Source organism: Cydia splendana, chromosome 6 (assembly GCF_910591565.1).
Source record: "Cydia splendana chromosome 6, ilCydSple1.2, whole genome shotgun sequence".
Classification (NCBI taxonomy): domain Eukaryota; kingdom Metazoa; phylum Arthropoda; class Insecta; order Lepidoptera; family Tortricidae; genus Cydia; species Cydia splendana.
In genome coordinates this window covers 14,177,074-14,196,045 of record NC_085965.1, presented here as the reverse complement: position 1 = coordinate 14,196,045, position 18,972 = coordinate 14,177,074, and the positions used below count along the sequence as shown (strand labels likewise).

Below are 18,972 nucleotides of genomic sequence, written 5' to 3'. Positions count from 1 at the left end.
CAGACCCTCTGTGCAAACAGAAAAAGCGAACGTTTACAAACTGAGCCAAATAGTTCTTAGATGGGTTGACGAAATTTAGCTACTCCTTCTCAAATTAAAATTAGTTAAAATTAAATATCTAAATACCGCCTAAACCAGCGATAATTTTTTTCTGCATTTTTTGCTATTAACTCTGTAAACATGTTTCAAAAAGAAAAAAGTCTTATGATATCGATACGACTATTTGTTTAGGCGCCAGGTATCACGACTCCGCCATTTTTAAAAATTTCCAAAAACCGGATTGACAAAAAATTTTTATTTAGTCATAAAATTCGGTCACAAAATTTCACGAGAATCGGTTAAGAATTGCGACCTGTAGAGGAGAACATCCGGACATACGAAAGCAAAATGCCCGAGTCAAAACGTAGACCTTCGCTTCGCTTCGGTCAAATAGGTTGCATAATGATATTGAGCAAAATGCCTATAATTATAAGATATGAAATTCATATTTATTTAGCTACTGTGTCAAGGTACTGGTAGGGAATTTACATTAATTTATTTGTTTATTCTTTAAATATACTTGCTAATTTACGTTTACAAATGAATGTGCATGTTGATAAAATAAATTTCATGCTAAATATATTCCATTTAATGACATATGAAAATGTTTTCATATTATTGTACTTATTTATATTTAATTTATATAGATTTGTACAAGATCATATTATATTTTAATTGATTTGTATAAATGGTCATCAAAAAGAACATTTTTAATATTGGTTGTTTATTTTTGGACCTAGCGATTAAGTTGGACAAAAACAAGGAATGTATTATTTTTACTTCATTTATTATAATTTACTTAGTAAGTTCCCGGGAGTTATGTCCTGGACGAAATTTAATATTCTTGCCTCTGTTTTATTATATAATAATAATAATTCAGCCTATATACGTCCCACTGCTGGGCACAGGCCTCCTCTCATGCGCGAGAGGGCTCGGGCTATAGTCCCCACGCTAGCCCAATGCGGATTGGGGACTTCACATACACCTTTGAATTTCTTCGCAGATGTATGCAGGTTTCCTCACGATGTTTTCCTTCACCGAAAAGCTAGTGGTAAATATCAAATTATATTTCGTACATAAGTTCCGAAAAACTCATTGGTACGAGCCAGGATTTGAACCCGCGACCTCCGGATTGAAAGTCGGGCGTCATATCCACTCGGCCACCACCGCTTTTATTAAGCTCTGTTTTATTAAGTTTAGGAAATTAAACTCTACCCCCTAGGACTGCTGATATAACAATCATAATTCACCAGTGTAATGTGAAAATTATATCACATTTAATCTATTTTTCACATGCACTATATATAGTAGATTTGCTAAGCATGACAGCATAATGTAAACAGATTTTATTCTATCTATAGTTCAATAAATTCACTTCAAAATATCATTATTATCTATATACAAACAATTATACCTATACAAAGTAATATGTTAAGCTTGAAAGTTAGGAGGCATTGATTCCATTAGTTTTCTAAACTGCATAAATACCACCGGATTTTCAGCACAAATGTCTTTTACATCGTATGGCGGGAGCACACTAACATTCCCAATTATTAAATCATCTCCATTTTCTGTTAATGGCAACAAATTCTTTTTAAACCAGGCTATCAGCTGAGCTTTTCGCTGGATTTTGTCAGATTCAGTTGGCTCTGTTACTGCTTTCCGAGTAGGTGGCTTGATATCATCACTTAGGGTTTCCTCTTGTATATCTTGTACTGCATGCCCAGGTATAACAGTGGTTCGGTAACTTCCTTCATGTGGTACTGAGAGAATAACACTGGAAATAACAATTTTTATGGTGTATACGGTGGTAGCATTATCCACTAAGATCTCTTAATACTGGTGCCAAATTTCAACTACATGCAATTAAACTAATGTAGGTTTCATAAGAATATCTGCCTTATAATTACCTGAGACTAATAGGATCAATAGAATGTAGAAAGCCCGTAAAACACCTGTTTTTTATAACTTGGATTTTCACAAACTTATCGACGTATGAAAGTAGGGTTTCTGGATCATCTTTAATTGAATCGAAATTTCTTACTAAAGCCTGCTGATCTTCATCCATTTTTATTTGCCAATTTTTACGTCAATAGAGGTATTTTTGCTTATTTTTAATTGAAGTTTTGGTCAAATAAAGCGTTAGCCGGCAACGGCGACTCCATGTTTTGACTTTTGAATTATCAGTGTCACTGTCAAATTGTCACCTCTGCTTTTTTTTTACTGGACCAAGGATAGTTTTTAAAGTTAACAAAATATAAAGCCATAACAGACTACCACACCGGACAGCGACCCTGGTGCGGTCAAAATATCTGTTAATCTCACTCTAACTCATAGCTGTCCTTAACGCACGTACGGCGACTACCTTACATACTATCGATACGTGCGCATCACCGCACCAAGGTCGTGGTAATCTGTAGACCAGAGTATATATAATAGGTAGTGAAAGAATACAATACTAGACCAAACTGTAGACACCGTAACACTCACTTCGTGGTTTTATAGCCGTTGTTGTATCGCTAATAGTATTTTTATTATGTTGTCCCTGTCACACTATGGTATATAGATGTAGACAAAGCCAGGCTAGATAAAAGATACAATTAACCCTTTGAACGCCACGCCTATCGTGGGTTGCGCGTCATCGTGAATCTTGTCAGAAACTCAGAATGCATGAAGGTTGTAGCCGCACGGCTACAGCCCAATAACAACCTTCATATGAATGAGATAGGTACTTCTACACCTCCAAGTTCTACACTTTAACAAAGGGTATCATTTAGGGTGCATTTATACTAGATAGATAGTCCATAATAATTATACGATCCAGTGTGAGAAATGAAATAATACAACTATTTTTTTAGGTGTTTATTATCTTATAAGCTAGATGTTCATTTCTTGGCCTTGGCTTCCCTCGTGGCCTTCTTCTCGGCCGCCCTCGCGATCTGCTTGGCGGGCTTCAGGTTGCCCTTCAGGCAGAACCTCTGGTTCCTCAGGAATTTAGGGTCCATCTGTAAAGAGAATAATTTCGTTGTAGTTCAGCGCATCTAGGTATTGCTGACACATTGTATCAACAGTGCCAATTAAAATTGTGTTTAAGGTTTTGTTACTTAATGTACACTCGCGTGCAAAAGTATTGCATCACTTTGCGTGTTTTCGTCTGCACCCAATATCTTTGTAATTCTATACCAGATTCTGAAAATTTTGGTATCAACTGAAAGCGTATAATCTAACGCATTAGAAAAATGGTAATCTCAATGAAATTTCGAATCTGAAGATTTAAAAAAATCAGAAAACTGAAAGTAGTGGCATAATGCTCCAAAAATAAATCAGGAAAGTTGAGAATAAAAGTCATTTTTTTAATACAATATAAATTATTATTATTAAATTAACACTTGGTATTGCCACCCATAGCCCTCCTTACACAAATCAAGCGGTTTCTCATAGACCTAATTAATTTTTTAATGTGATAATGAGGAATAGCGTCCCACTCCTCCAGCAAGGCGGCCTTCAGCTTTTCAACATTGACCAGGGCAGGATTCCGCTTCCGAACCCTCCTTTTCAGGTAGTCCCACACGCATTCAATGGATGGATGGATGAACCCCTCATCAAAAATACCGGCATAAGGAACAACATGTTCCTCCAGGGTATCAGTGATTTACTTGGCAGCGGTCAATCCATAGTCACGGCCCCCGCCAGGCACAAAAACCAGCTCTGTGCTCGCTGTCCGCCCGTCGTAGAAAATGCCGCCCCAGAACATTACGGATCCACCGTCATAGGCAACCCTTTCGGAGAAGAAACATGGAGCGAACCATTCTTCTGGAGCGAACCCCAAACACAATTAGGTTGCATTGATTTATCCAAGAGTTTCAATAGCTACCTGCTGTCTCCATCATCAGATCAGTTCAATGGTACCATATTATTACATTGTCACCCAACTTACATGTGTGCAAATAGACTTATATCGACCGGGATATGAACTGTGATTACCTCAAAGTTAGGTAATCATGGTTCATATCCTGGTTGATATACATAAGTCTAGTGAAACTAACCATGAATCATTCAAAACTGTGTGCAAATTTCTTAGCAAAGTAGCTTCTTTGAAAACTTGAAAATTGGCAAGATTTGAACCATAAAAACATAGTAAAGGTACATAGGTACAATTTACATACATAGTAAGTTAAATAAAAGCTTGTAATATATATAAAATAAAAAAGCCGTTTATTCATTACTAAGTATGGTTCGGCAGTTGTTTGTGTTTGTAATTTATTTACACATTAGTAAATAAATATGTGTAGCTTATGTTTAGTGGCAAATATGTACTCTTGTATTACTTTTGCTGATGAATTGTTGGTGGCAATAGAAAATTATGATTTTTGTTACTTACTCCAAGGGTAGATTCGTGCCTGAACTTCTTAGGCTTCTTGATCCCATTCCTGTGGGCCTTGCGGTCTGAAAGGAGGCAAAACAAACGTCGAATTATTATCAATTTTAGATATCAAAGAAAACCATAAGAACTGCAACAATTAGCCAGATCCTTACAAATACAAACAATTAAAACTAGAGTTCTTATTATATTGTGCCTATTCTATAAAGAGAACCGTGTTGTTTACTTACTTTGGTTATGATTTGTGTGGTTCTTGGACTTCGCCATTTTTCAGTATTCACGGAACTGTAACAAGAAATACTTGGATAAACACAATACCACTGAGTGCCTGTAAAATATTTACAGTGCAAACACTAGGTACACTTCACGATTTATTCGATATTATTGGAAATAACACGAATACACACCTACGGCCGGAGAAGTAGTTATTGAAAGAATATGTCAATGGTCTGTCAATGTCAAGAAACGATAGGCAGAGACATCAAGTGTGCTTTTTATTTGTGGATGCAAGTATTTTTGCCAACTCTATAATCAAACAAAGCGCACTGTGATTATTTTTGCTCCACATAAATGGTGCGGTAGTGTGTTATGGCTATAACATCCCACGTAAATCCCACTACACACTCGCGTTCGTGAGTTCGCGCCGTGATTCGCACATGAGTGTGTAGAGGACTTAATACAAATTAACTACATCGTAATTTTAATCATTATAATAGCACATAGAACAAAAATGCTTATGATTTGTTTTATTCGATTTAAAAAAAAAAACAAATTATATTTTCTAATAGAATACCATTAAAACTTGACTAGAGTCGGACCAAAAAAAAGTCTGCAGCGGATTTGATAGCCCACGCAGTGCAAGTGTCATTTATACGTCATAATTTCATAGAAGTTTAGCCCCCTCCAGACTATGCGCGTGAATCGCGGGCGAAGCCGCGAATGCGAGTGTGGAGTCGATTTCGCTGTCTGCGAAAATCGACTCCACACTCGCGTTCGCGGCTTCGCGCCGTGATTCGCGCACGAGTGTGGAGGAGGCTTTTGACGTTTAAAATAACACTTGCCCTGCGTGGGCTATCAAATCCGCTGCAGACTATTCTTGGTCTGACTCAACCAATTTTTCTTATGGGGTCGGCCGCTAGAGGATATATAGATGGTGATGGTGGTGATGGTGATGATTAATATGTTATAATAAAACATATATAGATGGTCAAGCAAATCTTGTCAGTAGAAAAAAGCGCGAAATTCAAATTTTCTATGAGACGATCCATTCGCGCCTACATTTTTCAAATTTGCCGCCTTTTTCTACTGACAAGATTTGCTTGACCATCTATATATGTTTTATTATAACATATTAATCATATACCATACCAGACTTGCGTTCTAAGTATACTCTTGTACGGAGCAGAAACCTGGACGACGTATGCAAAACAGGAGCGACGACTCAACACTTTTCACATGCGCTGTCTACGCAACATTTTAGGCATAACTTGGCAGGACAACGTGACCAATCAGAGGGTTCTTGAAAAAGCACAGCTGCCCAGTCTTGCCGCTCTTCTCAAACAGAGACGCTTGCGGTGGCTGGGGCATGTGCACCGGATGGAACCCTCTAGAATACCTCGACGTGTCTTGTTGTGTATGCTAAAAGGAACGTGGGAAGACCGATGCTGCGCTTTAAAGACTGTGTCAAGCGAGACATGTCTGCATTTAAAATCGACCACCATGCCTGGGAAGCCTTAGCTGAAGACCGTGATGGATGGCGCGAGCGTGTTGTGGAGGGGAAGGAGAAGGCTATGCGACCTAGCCTGGTTTAATGCTTTAGATAGCACAAGGTGTCACAGGAGGCAAACCGGGACTGGAACCTCGGATGGCATGAGCTTTTTCTGACAAAAATGTGGGAGGTCGTGCCGCTCACGCATCGGCCTCCACAGTCACCAAACGCATTGTCTATACAGCAATGTATAAATCGTCTGCAATAGACGGAAAGGCCTGTGATGATGATGATTAATCATATTATAACACTAGCGATCCGCCCCGGCTTCGCACGGGTTAACAAATTTTACACATAAACCTCCCTCAAGAACCACTCTATCGATAGGTGAAAACCGCATGAAAATCTGTTCAGTAGTTTTTGAGTTTATCGTGAACATACAAACACACAAATAGACAGACGCGGCGGGGAACTTTGTTTTATAATAAGGAGTAGTGATTTTACTCTTTATAAAAGTAGTAACACACTATCGCACCGCACCGCCACCTTGGTGCGTCGTACCCATAAGTAAGAGCGAGAAACAGATATCTCTTTCTCGCTCTCACTTATGCGTGCGACGCACCAAGGTCGCGGTGCGGTGCGATAGTGTGTTATGGGCGTTATGGCCTTAACATGGGAAACTAAATAGTCCTCACAGTGCGTAGTACCCTTCGTGTTACCATATGAAAAAAAAGTTTTATACTGACTGACTCTGACTTGACAGTTAAAATTCAAAATATATGAAACTGAAGAACGAACGTTACGAATTCATTGTTTCTCAAATTTAATAACAACTTTTGTTGCTATTTAGATATTATTAGTGTTTAAAATGTATAGTTTATATTATAGCACTGGAATATAAGTTATTAGATTAGTATTCGTAAGCCTTCGTTGTCAACATGTATTTTGAAGTAAGTTAAAATATTTGTTCGTGGTGATCTCATTTTGAATAACGTTTTTTGTACTTAATTAATGTTGAATTGGTGTTCTTTTAGATCGATAACACGCCAGAACATGTTAGGAGGTCGCGGCGTACTGAAAATATTCGGAAGGAAGATCCTGATGAGGAATGCCCAAGATTGATTTTGGCTCCGTTTTCTAGGCCCCCACAAGTGGTGTTTGATAATGTTCTCATTGGGACATCATGTGAGCGGAATTTGGAAGTGTTAAACCCCATGAAACATGCCCAACAGGTATTGTGAACACAATTTATATTAATTAACTTTTTTATGCTATAGTTCGTTTTTTTTAGCATTAGAAAGAAGGTAAGCGTTCTTGTATATGTCTTTTTATTAAAAATCACCATTGAAAAATAAGTCGCAGCAAATATGTTAGACTTATAAATCATATACAATCTTTTACATTCTTTTGCTTTCATAAGAATAAAAAGACACATCAAGATTGTTTACCTTCTTTCTAATGCTAAAAAAAACGAACTATAGTTTTGTTTGCATGTAATGATAATTTAATTAGATCAATGGAGACAACCACTTATAACCAGGGCAGTCTTAAACTATGCTGGGGCCCACATAAGAATTTGGGGCCTTTTTGGAAAGTGAAGAAAGCAAATTAAACTATAATTTTTCTACTATGATCTTCTATTTATTATGGGTAGGTGATCAAATATTCTGTTACTGTCTGTCTTTCGGGGCCCCCCGAGGATGGGGGCCCTAGGCACGGGCCCCGTGTGCCCTTATGGTAAAGACGGTACGGCTTATAACAAAAAAAAAACATGTTTTAAGAATCTAAGTTTCGTGGAACATTTTATAATATTTAGATCATAACAGTTACACTCACATGAAATTGTTAGTCGCTATTGGCGACATGATTTAAGAAGTTATTGCTGAAAGAAGTTTAAAAATAATTTGACTAGTAAGTAAATTTGTACACCTTACTCATTCCCTTACCTTATCATTTCTTTGATCAATTAACAGAGCAATTCAAGTATCATGAAAACTAGGATTCTAACCAGTCATTGGATTCTGGGTGGCAATATTTAATTACAATTAGGGAGTTCTTATATTGATAAATTAAATTATTAATACTTTTTCCTAATACTAGTGATCACCACCAGCTTTCTTTGTAACTAGCCGGGTCCACACAGCAAGCTTACGCGCGAGGTACGACTTCACTGACCGTTTTTTGCCTGAAGAAATTGCCTCGCACATATGCTCGCTCTGTGTGGACCCGACTATTGAACTGGCTACTTACAAATAATACTTTGTAAGTACTATTTTGGGGTTGATGATAAAGTTTCAAAGCATATTGCTAGGTTAGAAAACAATGATGATGATGAGTGAAGTTTAAAAAAATCCCTTTTAAAGAAGAAGGGAAATGAGTTATTACTTCCACCTTCTAGTTGTGGTAGTCCATATTTCACTAATGAGTGATCCAAAGGTCAATCTAGACTAGGAAAGTTTCCAAACTATCTCATGTGGCTCAAGCACTGATAATTTAAAATCACGGTGGCCAGGTAAACCACTGCGCTCTGCAGTAAATTTGTTAGTACAGATTACTATTAGAGTGCCACTGTTGAATATCTGCAGTTAAAATGTATGAAATTTTGGAAGGCCTGATTTTTACCAATCGTAATATTATAATAACAGCAAAAAAAGAAACATAAAATACAATCAAATAGACATTAATATATTTTTTTTTATTACATAAAGTGAATAATGAATAATAAATTCAAAGTAACCATTAGTCAGGGAGGGAATAAAACGAATAAGTTTCCTTATATGCTTCAGGAAAAAACTGCTGTAATAAATTAGGTATAAAATAAACATCAACAGAATAACTAAACTAGAAAATAATTTAACTTTACTAAGGTATGCTCGTGTGGCACCCCTAGAACAAGCTGGATCATAGTGCCTGTTTATCATCTTGTATCTGTATTGTGTTTAGTATCAACAAATGATTAAAAGAAAAACCTAATGGGGATTTGGCATTCATATTGCATTGTATTTTATATTGTGTGTATTGACTAAATTTAATGACCCTGACTCCATGAACTCATTACTCTAATGAAAATAGCATACATATTTAAGTACATGAAGAGAGAGATTAGAAAAACATCCTAATTAATCTCATTAGAATCCTTTGTTAACAAAGTTTACTTTTCTTTACAAAGGATTCTAAATTTTAAACTAATATTTTTTTAATGACATATACATAGGTATAACAATAATAAATATAATGAAAGTTTGTCATAGGTAATTATTAAAAGTAATAATTGTAATATTTATTATAAAACAGGGAAACTCACCTCTTACTAATGAGAAAATGGAATATGAGGCAGAGGACAATAACCCTCTACTTTATACCCAATGCATTTACGTCGTTTTAAAATTAATACACAGTGATTCAGTTTATTCTACATACACAACTCTACTCCGTCATACTCGTATGTGACATAATTTCATGTAATATTGAACTTTATTGTATTTAAAATAAGAGTGATTTTTGCGTGAGATAACTGATACGAGTTTGATAAAGTAATTTGTCACCATACACACATTTCCTCATAAGGCCTTAGGGAATATATTACAAAACTTTCAGGAAATTAACAACTGGCTGTAAGGGAATACCCATAATAAATAAAGCAATAATATTGCTTGTATTTTTTTGCCACTATAGTATTATCCTCCTAGCAAGGGCCTAGTGGGTAGTCACCCTGCCTGCGAAACCGATGGTCCTGGGTCCGAATTCCGGTAAGGGCATTTATTTGTGTGATGAACACAGATATTTGTTCCTGAGTCATGGTTATTTTCTATGTATATAAGTATGTTTATATCATCGCCTAGTACCCATAGTACAAGCTATGCTTAGTTTGGGGCTAGGTCGACCTGTGTAAGATGTCCCCAATATTTATTTATTTATATCATTTATTTAGTAAATTGGCTAATAGGGCACTTTTTACACCTCAAGATGCATTTACAATTTACATACAAGCAATAGATAAATATCATTTGATATCAACGCTTTTTGTTCAAGGTAACCCTCGCTCGCAGCCTGCCGCAAGGGCTGCAGATCCACCAGCCTGGAGACTGGCTGGAACTGGAGCCAGAGACATGCTACTGCCTGACCATGTCGTGGAGCCCTACGCAGCCCACGGCGCTGCGGGAGACCATCCACTTCACCAACGAGAAGAGGGGCCGGTATGAAGTGATTGTGGTCTTGAAGTCGGCTATGGTAAGGAAATTTTAAAAATAAATTAGCTTACGATTAAGAGCCCATCAACGTGCACAAGCGCCACTGCTAAATAATCGTGATTATTTAAATTTAACGAAAGATATTTAAAAAAGGGGGCCGCTACGGTCTGTATTTTGTATTTAAGTACCTTTTGAATACATCAAACTAGTTTTTATGTTGCTGGATTCGTCGATCTATGAACTCAAAACAACAACGGCCGTTTTAACTTTGGACGCCTAGATTGACGAATCCAGCAACATATAAACTAGTTTGATGTATTCAAAAGGTACTTAAATACAATACAGTACGTAGCGGCTCCCTTTTTTAAATATCTTTCGTTAAATTTAAATAATCACGATTATTTAGCAGTGGCGCTAGTGTGCACGTTGATAGGTTCTTAAGTCCCGTGTTAGTTATAAAAGTATGAGGTTACGATTCCACTGGAGATTAGATAGATTGGAGCCAGACACCTGCTACTGCCTGATTATGTTGTGGAGCCCTACGCAGCCCACAGCGCTGCGGCTGACCATCCACATCACCAACGAGAAGAGGGGTCAATATGATTACTGTTGTTTTGAAATCGGCTGTGGTAAGAAATATTTAGGACAACTTTGGTAGGATAAATAACACTTTTCACCCAAATCCCAGAGGGTATACTGCCAACATCGTAATTAAAAACAAAAATCATTATCTTCCTTATACGCATCGCTCGAATATGTAAGAGCAAATAGAGGCAATTCGTTGTTGGCGGTATGCCCTCTGTGACGGTATGATTGTAGGTACCTGTTGGAGTTCTTATTAAAATAAGTTAACTACCTATATTTTACTTTATCGCAACATAATGCATAGTATACGATCGATCGTGGGTCAAAATATACACCTAATATTAAAAATTGCCTAATCAAAATATATTTTTTAAATAAATCACGGAATTTTATTTGTTTTCAGAATATCAAAGGTAAAAACAAGCCAAAGAGTTTCAGAGTATCTCCTGGGAAAAAGGTGAAAAAGCCATTAAAGAGATCCCCAGTAGCTATCCAGAAAAGGAAACCTGAGGCTATCGTCCACGCTGTGAAGAGAGCCGCGCAAGTGGTCCAGCCAAGTCAATACAAAAAACTTAAAACATACAATAAAGAAAACATATCAGGAATTCATGAGTACACTGCGGACTCGCAACTCGGGCGATGCCCATTTGATTCATTCAACAGTGTTGATATTCATTTCAATACATCAGAAATATTTTCAGGCATGAAAAAGGAAATGATGCAGCAAACCTATAACGCGTCAAGTTACATGAACGTAACGAAAGAAGCGCCAGTGCCGAGCAATGTACTGAAACCCGTGAACAGACAGTTGAGCCCCGGCGGCGATATTTTCGACAAACTTTCTTTCACACCTCTAAAAACACTTACAAAGAGTGAAAGATTGGAGCAAGGGCCTAAAATTATACTCAGCATGAACTCTGATTGCGAGGAAGACAGCTTAGACAATAAAGAGAACGATGAAAACGCAGGACCTCATTCTATAATGTTCGTAACGTCGTCTCAACCAACCAATAAATGGTTGACTGCAAACCAACATCAGCGCCCGAACCATTATTTAGAAACCGCCACTGCCATAGATAAAAAAATCCCGAACACTTCATCTCCTAAAGAACTGCACAGCCCAAACTTTTCTATCAACACAGAGTTTTCTAGAATCAGCGATCTCTCGTTCTGCCCTCAAAGATTTTCCACTGAGAGGAAGTTTGTCCCTAAAATTAACAATGATACCCAGGACATAATCGAGGACTTTGATAAACTGAGCTCTGACACGTACACTAAAGAATCTCCCAACGTGGCGCTAGATTATCCTGTGTTCTATATGAAGGACCAAAACCCGACTAAATGTAGACAGTCACTCTTCAGAGAGTATAACCAACGAAGAGAATGGGATAAAAACCCGAGCTACCCACAAAAGTTTGAAACTAACGTATGGAGAAATGAGCCTAGAAAGTTCGAAACTAATGTGTGGAGAAGTGAAGCTAGAGCTTATACCAAACCGCAATCGCCGCCTCGCTCGATCACTCCTCCTCTTCAATCAATTCCTGAAGAGAGTCAAAATCATTACTCTGACACCCAAATTCTTGATAAAACCGATAAACAAATGACCACGTTTACAGTGAACAGAACGTTCAATGCCACACGCGATAGAGACTCGGTATCCTCAGCCAGACAAAGTTGTTGGTCCAAGAAAGACGTGAGAGCTGACCCGACGCTTTGGAAAGTGCCAGTTTCGCAACCAGAGAGACGAACTAAAACCGGTCGGCCGTCGGTCTCTCGCCCTGCTTTAAGCAAACCCGCGAACACAACTTTTGACAAAAGTATTAATCAAAATATATCACAGAATCTCATCGGGAATGTATATTCTCAGTCTCTTACAGTGGACCCCTTCTTATCGTCAACTTATTTCTACGACGAGGAAGCGGTGTCCAAGTTCGAGACAGAGTTCAAACGGTGGCTGAATTACATCTTAACTCCTCCCGCCGACCTCGACTGCAACGTCGAACAGAAGATCGATGTAGGCAAAGCGTGGATCGAGAATAGGAACAAGGAAGTGCCGCTCGCACCAACAAAAGAACAAGTCTCGAGCGCTTACCACAATAGCCACAGATTGGACAGTCTTAGAAGAGCTGCAAAAGCTTTACTATTGAGCCCTGAAATATGTCAAGTCTTCCAGAAACTAACCGCGCAAATCGAGAAAAAGCTTATAGTGATCAGGACTGACCGCAATCTTCATCTAGATGTGGGCTTACAGAAAGCTATAATGGAGATTCTACTGTGCTACAATCCTCTGTGGCTTCGTATTGGGCTCGAAGCTCTCTATTGCCTGGTCTTGCCTCTGAAATCCAACAGTGACATTGATGGTCTGACGACTTTCATCATTCAAAGGATGTTCAAGAATCCATTCCTTAAAAATAAGCATTCAAAAGCTTCGGCGCCAAATAAGCTGCTGCCAGCTTATATGGAAGCCATCAAGAAATTCACTCTAAAGAAGTTCTTTATGCTGGTTTATTTTTTGGACCAAGCTAAGCAGAGGAAGCTGATATCTCACGACCCTTGCTTGTTCCGCCGCAACGCTATTTGCAAAGAGAGCAGAGAGATCGTAATAAGATTCACGCGGGATATGATCGCCGGCATTGGCGACATAACGAGGCACCTTCGACCGCTCGGCTACGTGGTGTGCCACAAGCAAACGTATCTGGACGAATACTTATACGCCGTCCACAACATAGCGGTCGACATCAGAGACGGCGTCCGCTTGACAAAGGTCATGGAAATAATCCTGATGAAGAATGGCCTGTTGAACCAACTGAGGACGCCCCCAATTTCCAGACTGCAGAAAATACACAACGTCCAGGTGGCATTAAACGCACTCAAAGACGCGAATTTCGTGATTGTCGGTGAGATCACTTCAACTGACATCGCCGACGGCCACAGGGAGAAAACAATGTCGCTCCTCTGGCAGCTGATACACGTGTTCCGAGCTCCGCTGTTCGAGTCCGCCGCAAACGTAATCCAAACCTGGTGGAAAAAGAAGTACAAGGTTATCGTAGAGAAGAGGATGGCGGAGGAACGTGAGCGGCAGCGGTTAGACAATGCGGCGCGCACCATCCAGTGCTGGTGGCAACGGATCCAGTACAACCGTCTGGTTGAAAAGCAAATGCAACTATACACGACTTCTACAGTCATCATCCAGAAATACTGCCGGCGCTGGATGTGCCGCACTCTCCTGCTCAAACTCAAGACTAGCGTGTTGAGGATCGAAGAGTGGTACAGAGGCATCAAAATGATGAATGAAGCTAAAGAGATCCTTCAGAAATTAAGATCGGAAAGGGAGGAGTTGAGAACGAAATCTGCCATTGAAATCCAACGCAACTTTAGACGCTGGTTATGCGTCACTAAGTATCAGAAGACTTTAAAGAACATCATCCTCGTACAGAGCTTGGTGCGTCGCTATCTTGCCCGAAAACAATACTTGCAAACGAGAAAAGTAGTTATACTCATCCAACAGAGATATAAAAGTAAATTACTGATGAAAGAGGAGATGAAGAAACTAGCCGTGCAAAAGCATTGTGCTATAGTTATACAAAAACAGTATAGAATGATAAGACAACAAACGATCTATCAGAAGCTGAAGTTCGCTGTTCAAACTATCGAGAGATACTATAAAGCGATGACACAAATGAGGCAAGAGCGTGATCAATATTTACGACTGAAGAATGCTGCAATAAAAGCACAAGCTATGTACAGAGGCCGATTAGTTCGCCGAGAGTTTAAAAGACAGATGTCTTTATTAGTAACTCTACAACGAAGAATCAGAGCACACCAGCTAATGAAAAAAGAAAAATCTCAATTTGTGAATATCAAAAAGGCTGCATGTATTATACAGCAACGCTTCAGGTCTTATCTAATAATGAAGGAAACAAGACAGGTTTACATAACTCAGCGTCAGTCAACAATTACGATACAGAGACATTTCCGGGCGTATGTACTGGGAAAAGTCGAAAGAAATGCTTATATGAAGATGAGGTCTGTCGCTATAGTATTACAAAGACGTTATAGGAGTCTTCTTTTGATGAGAGAGGAGAAGGCTGCCTTCATGAAATTAAAGACTTCTGCGATATGCATTCAGAGGCATTACCGAGCCTTGCTGGAGATGAGAAAATGCAAAACATGCTATCAAAAGCTTCAAGCGGCAAGTATCTTGATCCAGCGAAAATACAGAGCAAGATTGCAAATGAAAAAAGATAAATCAGAATTCTCAAGACTGAAAGCAGCCAGTATAATAATCCAGAATCGTTACAGAGCTCTAGTTGTTGGAAGACAACAGAGGAACCAATTCCAGAAGGAGAAGATGGCAGCGATTAAATTACAAAATTGGTTTAAAAATTGCAGAAAGAGCCAAGAAATACAACAGCAGTATCAGCAGTCGAAACAGGCTTGCGTAACTATTCAGAGAATTTACCGAGCCTATGTTTTGGGCAAAAAGCAGAGAATAGAATATCTTAGAATAAAGACTGCCACTGTTCGCATTCAGAACTATTATAGATCTTACGTAGAAATGAAAAATGTAAGGGAACAATTCATAAAGCTAAAAGCTTCAACTGTTACCATTCAAAGATTTTACAGAGGCCACTTAGAAACTAAAAAGCAAAGAGAAGACTATCTTCGTAGAAGAGAAGCAGCTATTGTGATACAAGATTTCTACAGAAGATATAAACTGACTGTTACAACACGACAACAGTACTGTGCCTTGAGAAAGAATACAATCTGTGTACAGAGACGGTACAGAAGCCTTTTGATTATGAGAAAGGTAAAAAGTGATTATGAAAATCTTAGAAAATCAGTAACCGTCGTACAACAGAAGTATAGAGCTCTAATTGCCACGAGGAAAGAGCGCACAGCATATTTGAAATTAAAATCCGCGGCACTAGTTTTACAAAGAAGGTATAGAGCACAAGTAGCAATGAAGTCTGAGCAACATAGATATGCTTCAATGTTGAAAGCTACCATTCGTATTCAGAGGTTCTATAAGGCGCGTTTGGAGGGAAGAGGACTAAGAAATCAATATTTACGATTAAGACAAGCAGTTATTTTAGTTCAACATAAATACAAGGGACTGCTTGCCATGAGGAATTGCAGGGCCTGCTATTTACAAACAAAATCTGCTGCTGTATGTATACAAAGGAGATATAGATCACGTTGCCTGATGTTGCAAGAGAAAGCCGCATTTAGAAGAACCTTGTCCGCCTGTGTTACCATTCAAAGATACTTCAAAGCTTATACTGCAGGCAAAAAACAAAGGTTGACATACGAAACACAAAAAGCGGCGGCTATTCTTTTACAAAGACGTTACAGAAGCATAATAGAAACTAGGAAAGTCCGAACTCAGTATTTGCGTTTGAAACAAGTTGTAATCGCAGTCCAAAGGAGATTCAGAGCCAACTTAGCTGCCCGAGGCGTTAGGCAAGAATTTTTAAGAGTTAGGCAGAGTGCCACCAAAATCCAATCGACATTCCGAATGTATTCTGCTCGCAAGAAATGGTTGGTAATAAAGAACGCCGCTGTGACAATTCAAAGGTTTTACAAGTCTTATAGACATGCGAGAAACACGAGGGAGCAATATCTTCGCATCAGATCGATTATTATTAAGTTACAGGCTCTCGCTAAACGCGTTATTGTAAGAAAGCGTTATTTAGACCACTTACAACGGATACTCAAGCAACGTAGAGAAGCGGCGGCCATATGCATACAGAGCAATTTTAGACGGTACTTGGTACAATCACGTTATCTAAACTATAGAAAACATGTAACGTACATTCAAAGGCTGTGGCGAGGAAAGCTTCTGACAAGACAGATGCATTATGAATTTGTCCAGAAGAGGATATTTGTCACCAAACTGCAAGCAGTAATCAGGGGATACTTGGTTAGGAAACAAGTATCCTTAATGAAAGAAAACTTGCTCAGGATTCGAGAGGAACAGAGGCAGCACTGGGCAGCATGTAAAATCCAGGTCAGCATAATTACTGTTTGATTTAAATTCGAATTCAAGTTATTGATAATCAATGGCGTCACGTGACTTTCAAATTACTATATACAGCGTAAACTGAAATAGATGTCCTATACGACAGAAAGAGTGACTAAGGCCTACAGTGCCCAGGACTGGGAGCTTGTTGCTTGAGTATCCAATGCACTGGATGCCTTGGTCACTTTTTCTTTAGTAAGCGACATCTAATACAGTTTATAATTAGTAAAATCGCGTTTATAGTTGAAATAACACAAATCAAAATATTTACATAAAATAATTTGAGTTTCCTAGTAATTCTATAAAAAGCGATCATAAATATATCGTCACGCTAACCCTGTGCAATAGACTCTAAAAGATTGTTACCGAACCATATTGAGTGTCGCTAGCTTTGCTTCTTGCAGATTTCAATCTGGATTTTTCTTTTTTAAAGTCTGGCCAGTAGCAACAGACTAAAGAAACTGTACTCATACCTTTTATTTTTGCCTGTGACTCTAGCCAACCATGGTAATATACTGTGGCCCTAGTGAATAAGGGTACAAGTCTCGGGCAGCGCAATTGTAAAAGGGCGTAAGTTCCACGTAACACTTATGCCCTTTTACACCTGAGCTGCGCGTGACTTGTACCCTTTTTCACTAGGGCTACAGTATTGTTTGTATCAGGCGGTATTCCGTGGCCACATGGTCCGCTCCCGTTCGGCGCTGCACAACCCGCGCGTGGCGGCGCTGCGCCGGCGCTGGCGCGAGGGCGCGCTGCGCTCCACGCAGGACACGCTGGAGGAGCGCTACGACCAGGCCATGGAGGTGCTCAACAACTTCGCCGACATGGAGTCCGTCATCATTGCCTTCCGGTCTCTCGGTCAGTTCGTTGTACTATGTAGTCAAAGCTACGTTACTATAATATGTGGGTCGTGATGAGCGAGGTACGAACGCGGCGCGTCCAACGCGCATCGCACTCTTGATTCAAGCCGCCATTCTGCGCTCTCGATTTTTGTCCTAAGTACGAAATCTTTTTCACTTCTGCAACTCAAACAAGAGTGTAGGTTTTTTTTTATTTGCGTAATTTGTGAAGTATTTAGGGGGTCTTTTTTAATATTGTATATTATGCTTCTAATATGCTGCTGAGGTGAAAAACTGTATGTGCCATATGTGACATGAAACCACATGTTTTTTGCAACTCGGGTACCTATAGTCCCTCGCTACACTTCACTAAAATTTTCGCTTGCTCGGCACTTGCAGTTAAAACTAACTATTTTACAAGTACTCTATAAACCTGTTTTTGCCTCCCACAGAACTCCTAACTGAAGTTTTCCCGATGATGTACAACGAGACGGCGCCGAAGGTGGTGCGCAGCGTGTACAACTACATGGCCGTCATGAACCGGTCCATCTCCAGCGTGGAGGTGCTTAAGTCCGCCGCGTCCGTGCTGGCCAACCTCACGCGGTATCGCGTCACGGGGCCCAAGATCTACGCGGTAATACTTTATTCATTAATCAGTTGTACTTCTGTACATGAATGAATATGTACACAAGTACAACTACATGGCCGTCATGAACCGGTCCATCTCGAGCGTGGAGGTGCTCAAGTCCGCCGCCTCCGTGCTCGCCAACCTCACGCGGTATCGCGTCACGGGGCCCAAGATCTACGCGGTAATACTTTATTCATTAATCAGTTGTACTTCTGTACATGAATGAATATGTACACAAGTACAACTACATGGCCGTCATGAACCGGTCCATCTCGAGCGTGGAGGTGCTCAAGTCCGCCGCCTCCGTGCTCGCCAACCTCACGCGGTATCGCGTCACGGGGCCCAAGATCTACGCGGTAATACTTCATTCATTCATCAGTTGTACTTCTGTACATGAATGAACATGTACACAAGTACAACTACATGGCCGTCATGAACCGCTCCATCTCGAGCGTGGAGGTGCTCAAGTCCGCCGCGTCTGTGCTCGCCAACCTCACGCGGTATCGCGTCACGGGGCCCAAGATCTACGCGGTAATACTTCATTCATTCATCAGTTGTACTTCTGTACATGAATGAACAT

The 18,972-nt window shown here is 39.5% G+C and overlaps 3 protein-coding genes across 3 annotated transcripts; 1 reads left to right on the top strand and 2 right to left on the bottom strand.

The window, feature by feature from the left end:
- Positions 1-905: 905 nt before the first annotated feature.
- On the bottom strand, positions 906-2,219 carry LOC134791867 (gem-associated protein 6-like). The gene is made up of 2 exons (XM_063762994.1): positions 1,950-2,219; positions 906-1,816 (listed from the first exon to the last, which is right to left on the bottom strand). The coding sequence occupies exons 1-2, from the start codon at positions 2,105-2,107 to the stop codon at positions 1,471-1,473; spliced, it is 504 nt and encodes a 167-aa protein (XP_063619064.1). The 5' UTR covers positions 2,108-2,219; the 3' UTR covers positions 906-1,470.
- A 651-nt stretch (positions 2,220-2,870) lies between these two features.
- LOC134791866 (large ribosomal subunit protein eL29) lies at positions 2,871-4,811 on the bottom strand. Its single transcript, XM_063762993.1, has 3 exons — positions 4,651-4,811; positions 4,421-4,485; positions 2,871-3,044 (listed from the first exon to the last, which is right to left on the bottom strand). Exons 1-3 carry the CDS (start codon positions 4,685-4,687, stop codon positions 2,925-2,927), a joined length of 222 nt encoding a protein of 73 aa, XP_063619063.1. The 5' UTR covers positions 4,688-4,811; the 3' UTR covers positions 2,871-2,924.
- Positions 4,812-6,846: 2,035 nt separating this feature from the next.
- LOC134791561 (abnormal spindle-like microcephaly-associated protein homolog) lies at positions 6,847-18,968 on the top strand. Its single transcript, XM_063762610.1, has 8 exons — positions 6,847-7,360; positions 10,161-10,358; positions 11,307-16,913; positions 17,588-17,783; positions 18,217-18,398; positions 18,457-18,573; positions 18,632-18,748; positions 18,807-18,968. Exons 1-8 carry the CDS (start codon positions 7,343-7,345, stop codon positions 18,966-18,968), a joined length of 6,597 nt encoding a protein of 2,198 aa, XP_063618680.1. The 5' UTR covers positions 6,847-7,342.
- Positions 18,969-18,972: the final 4 nt, after the last annotated feature.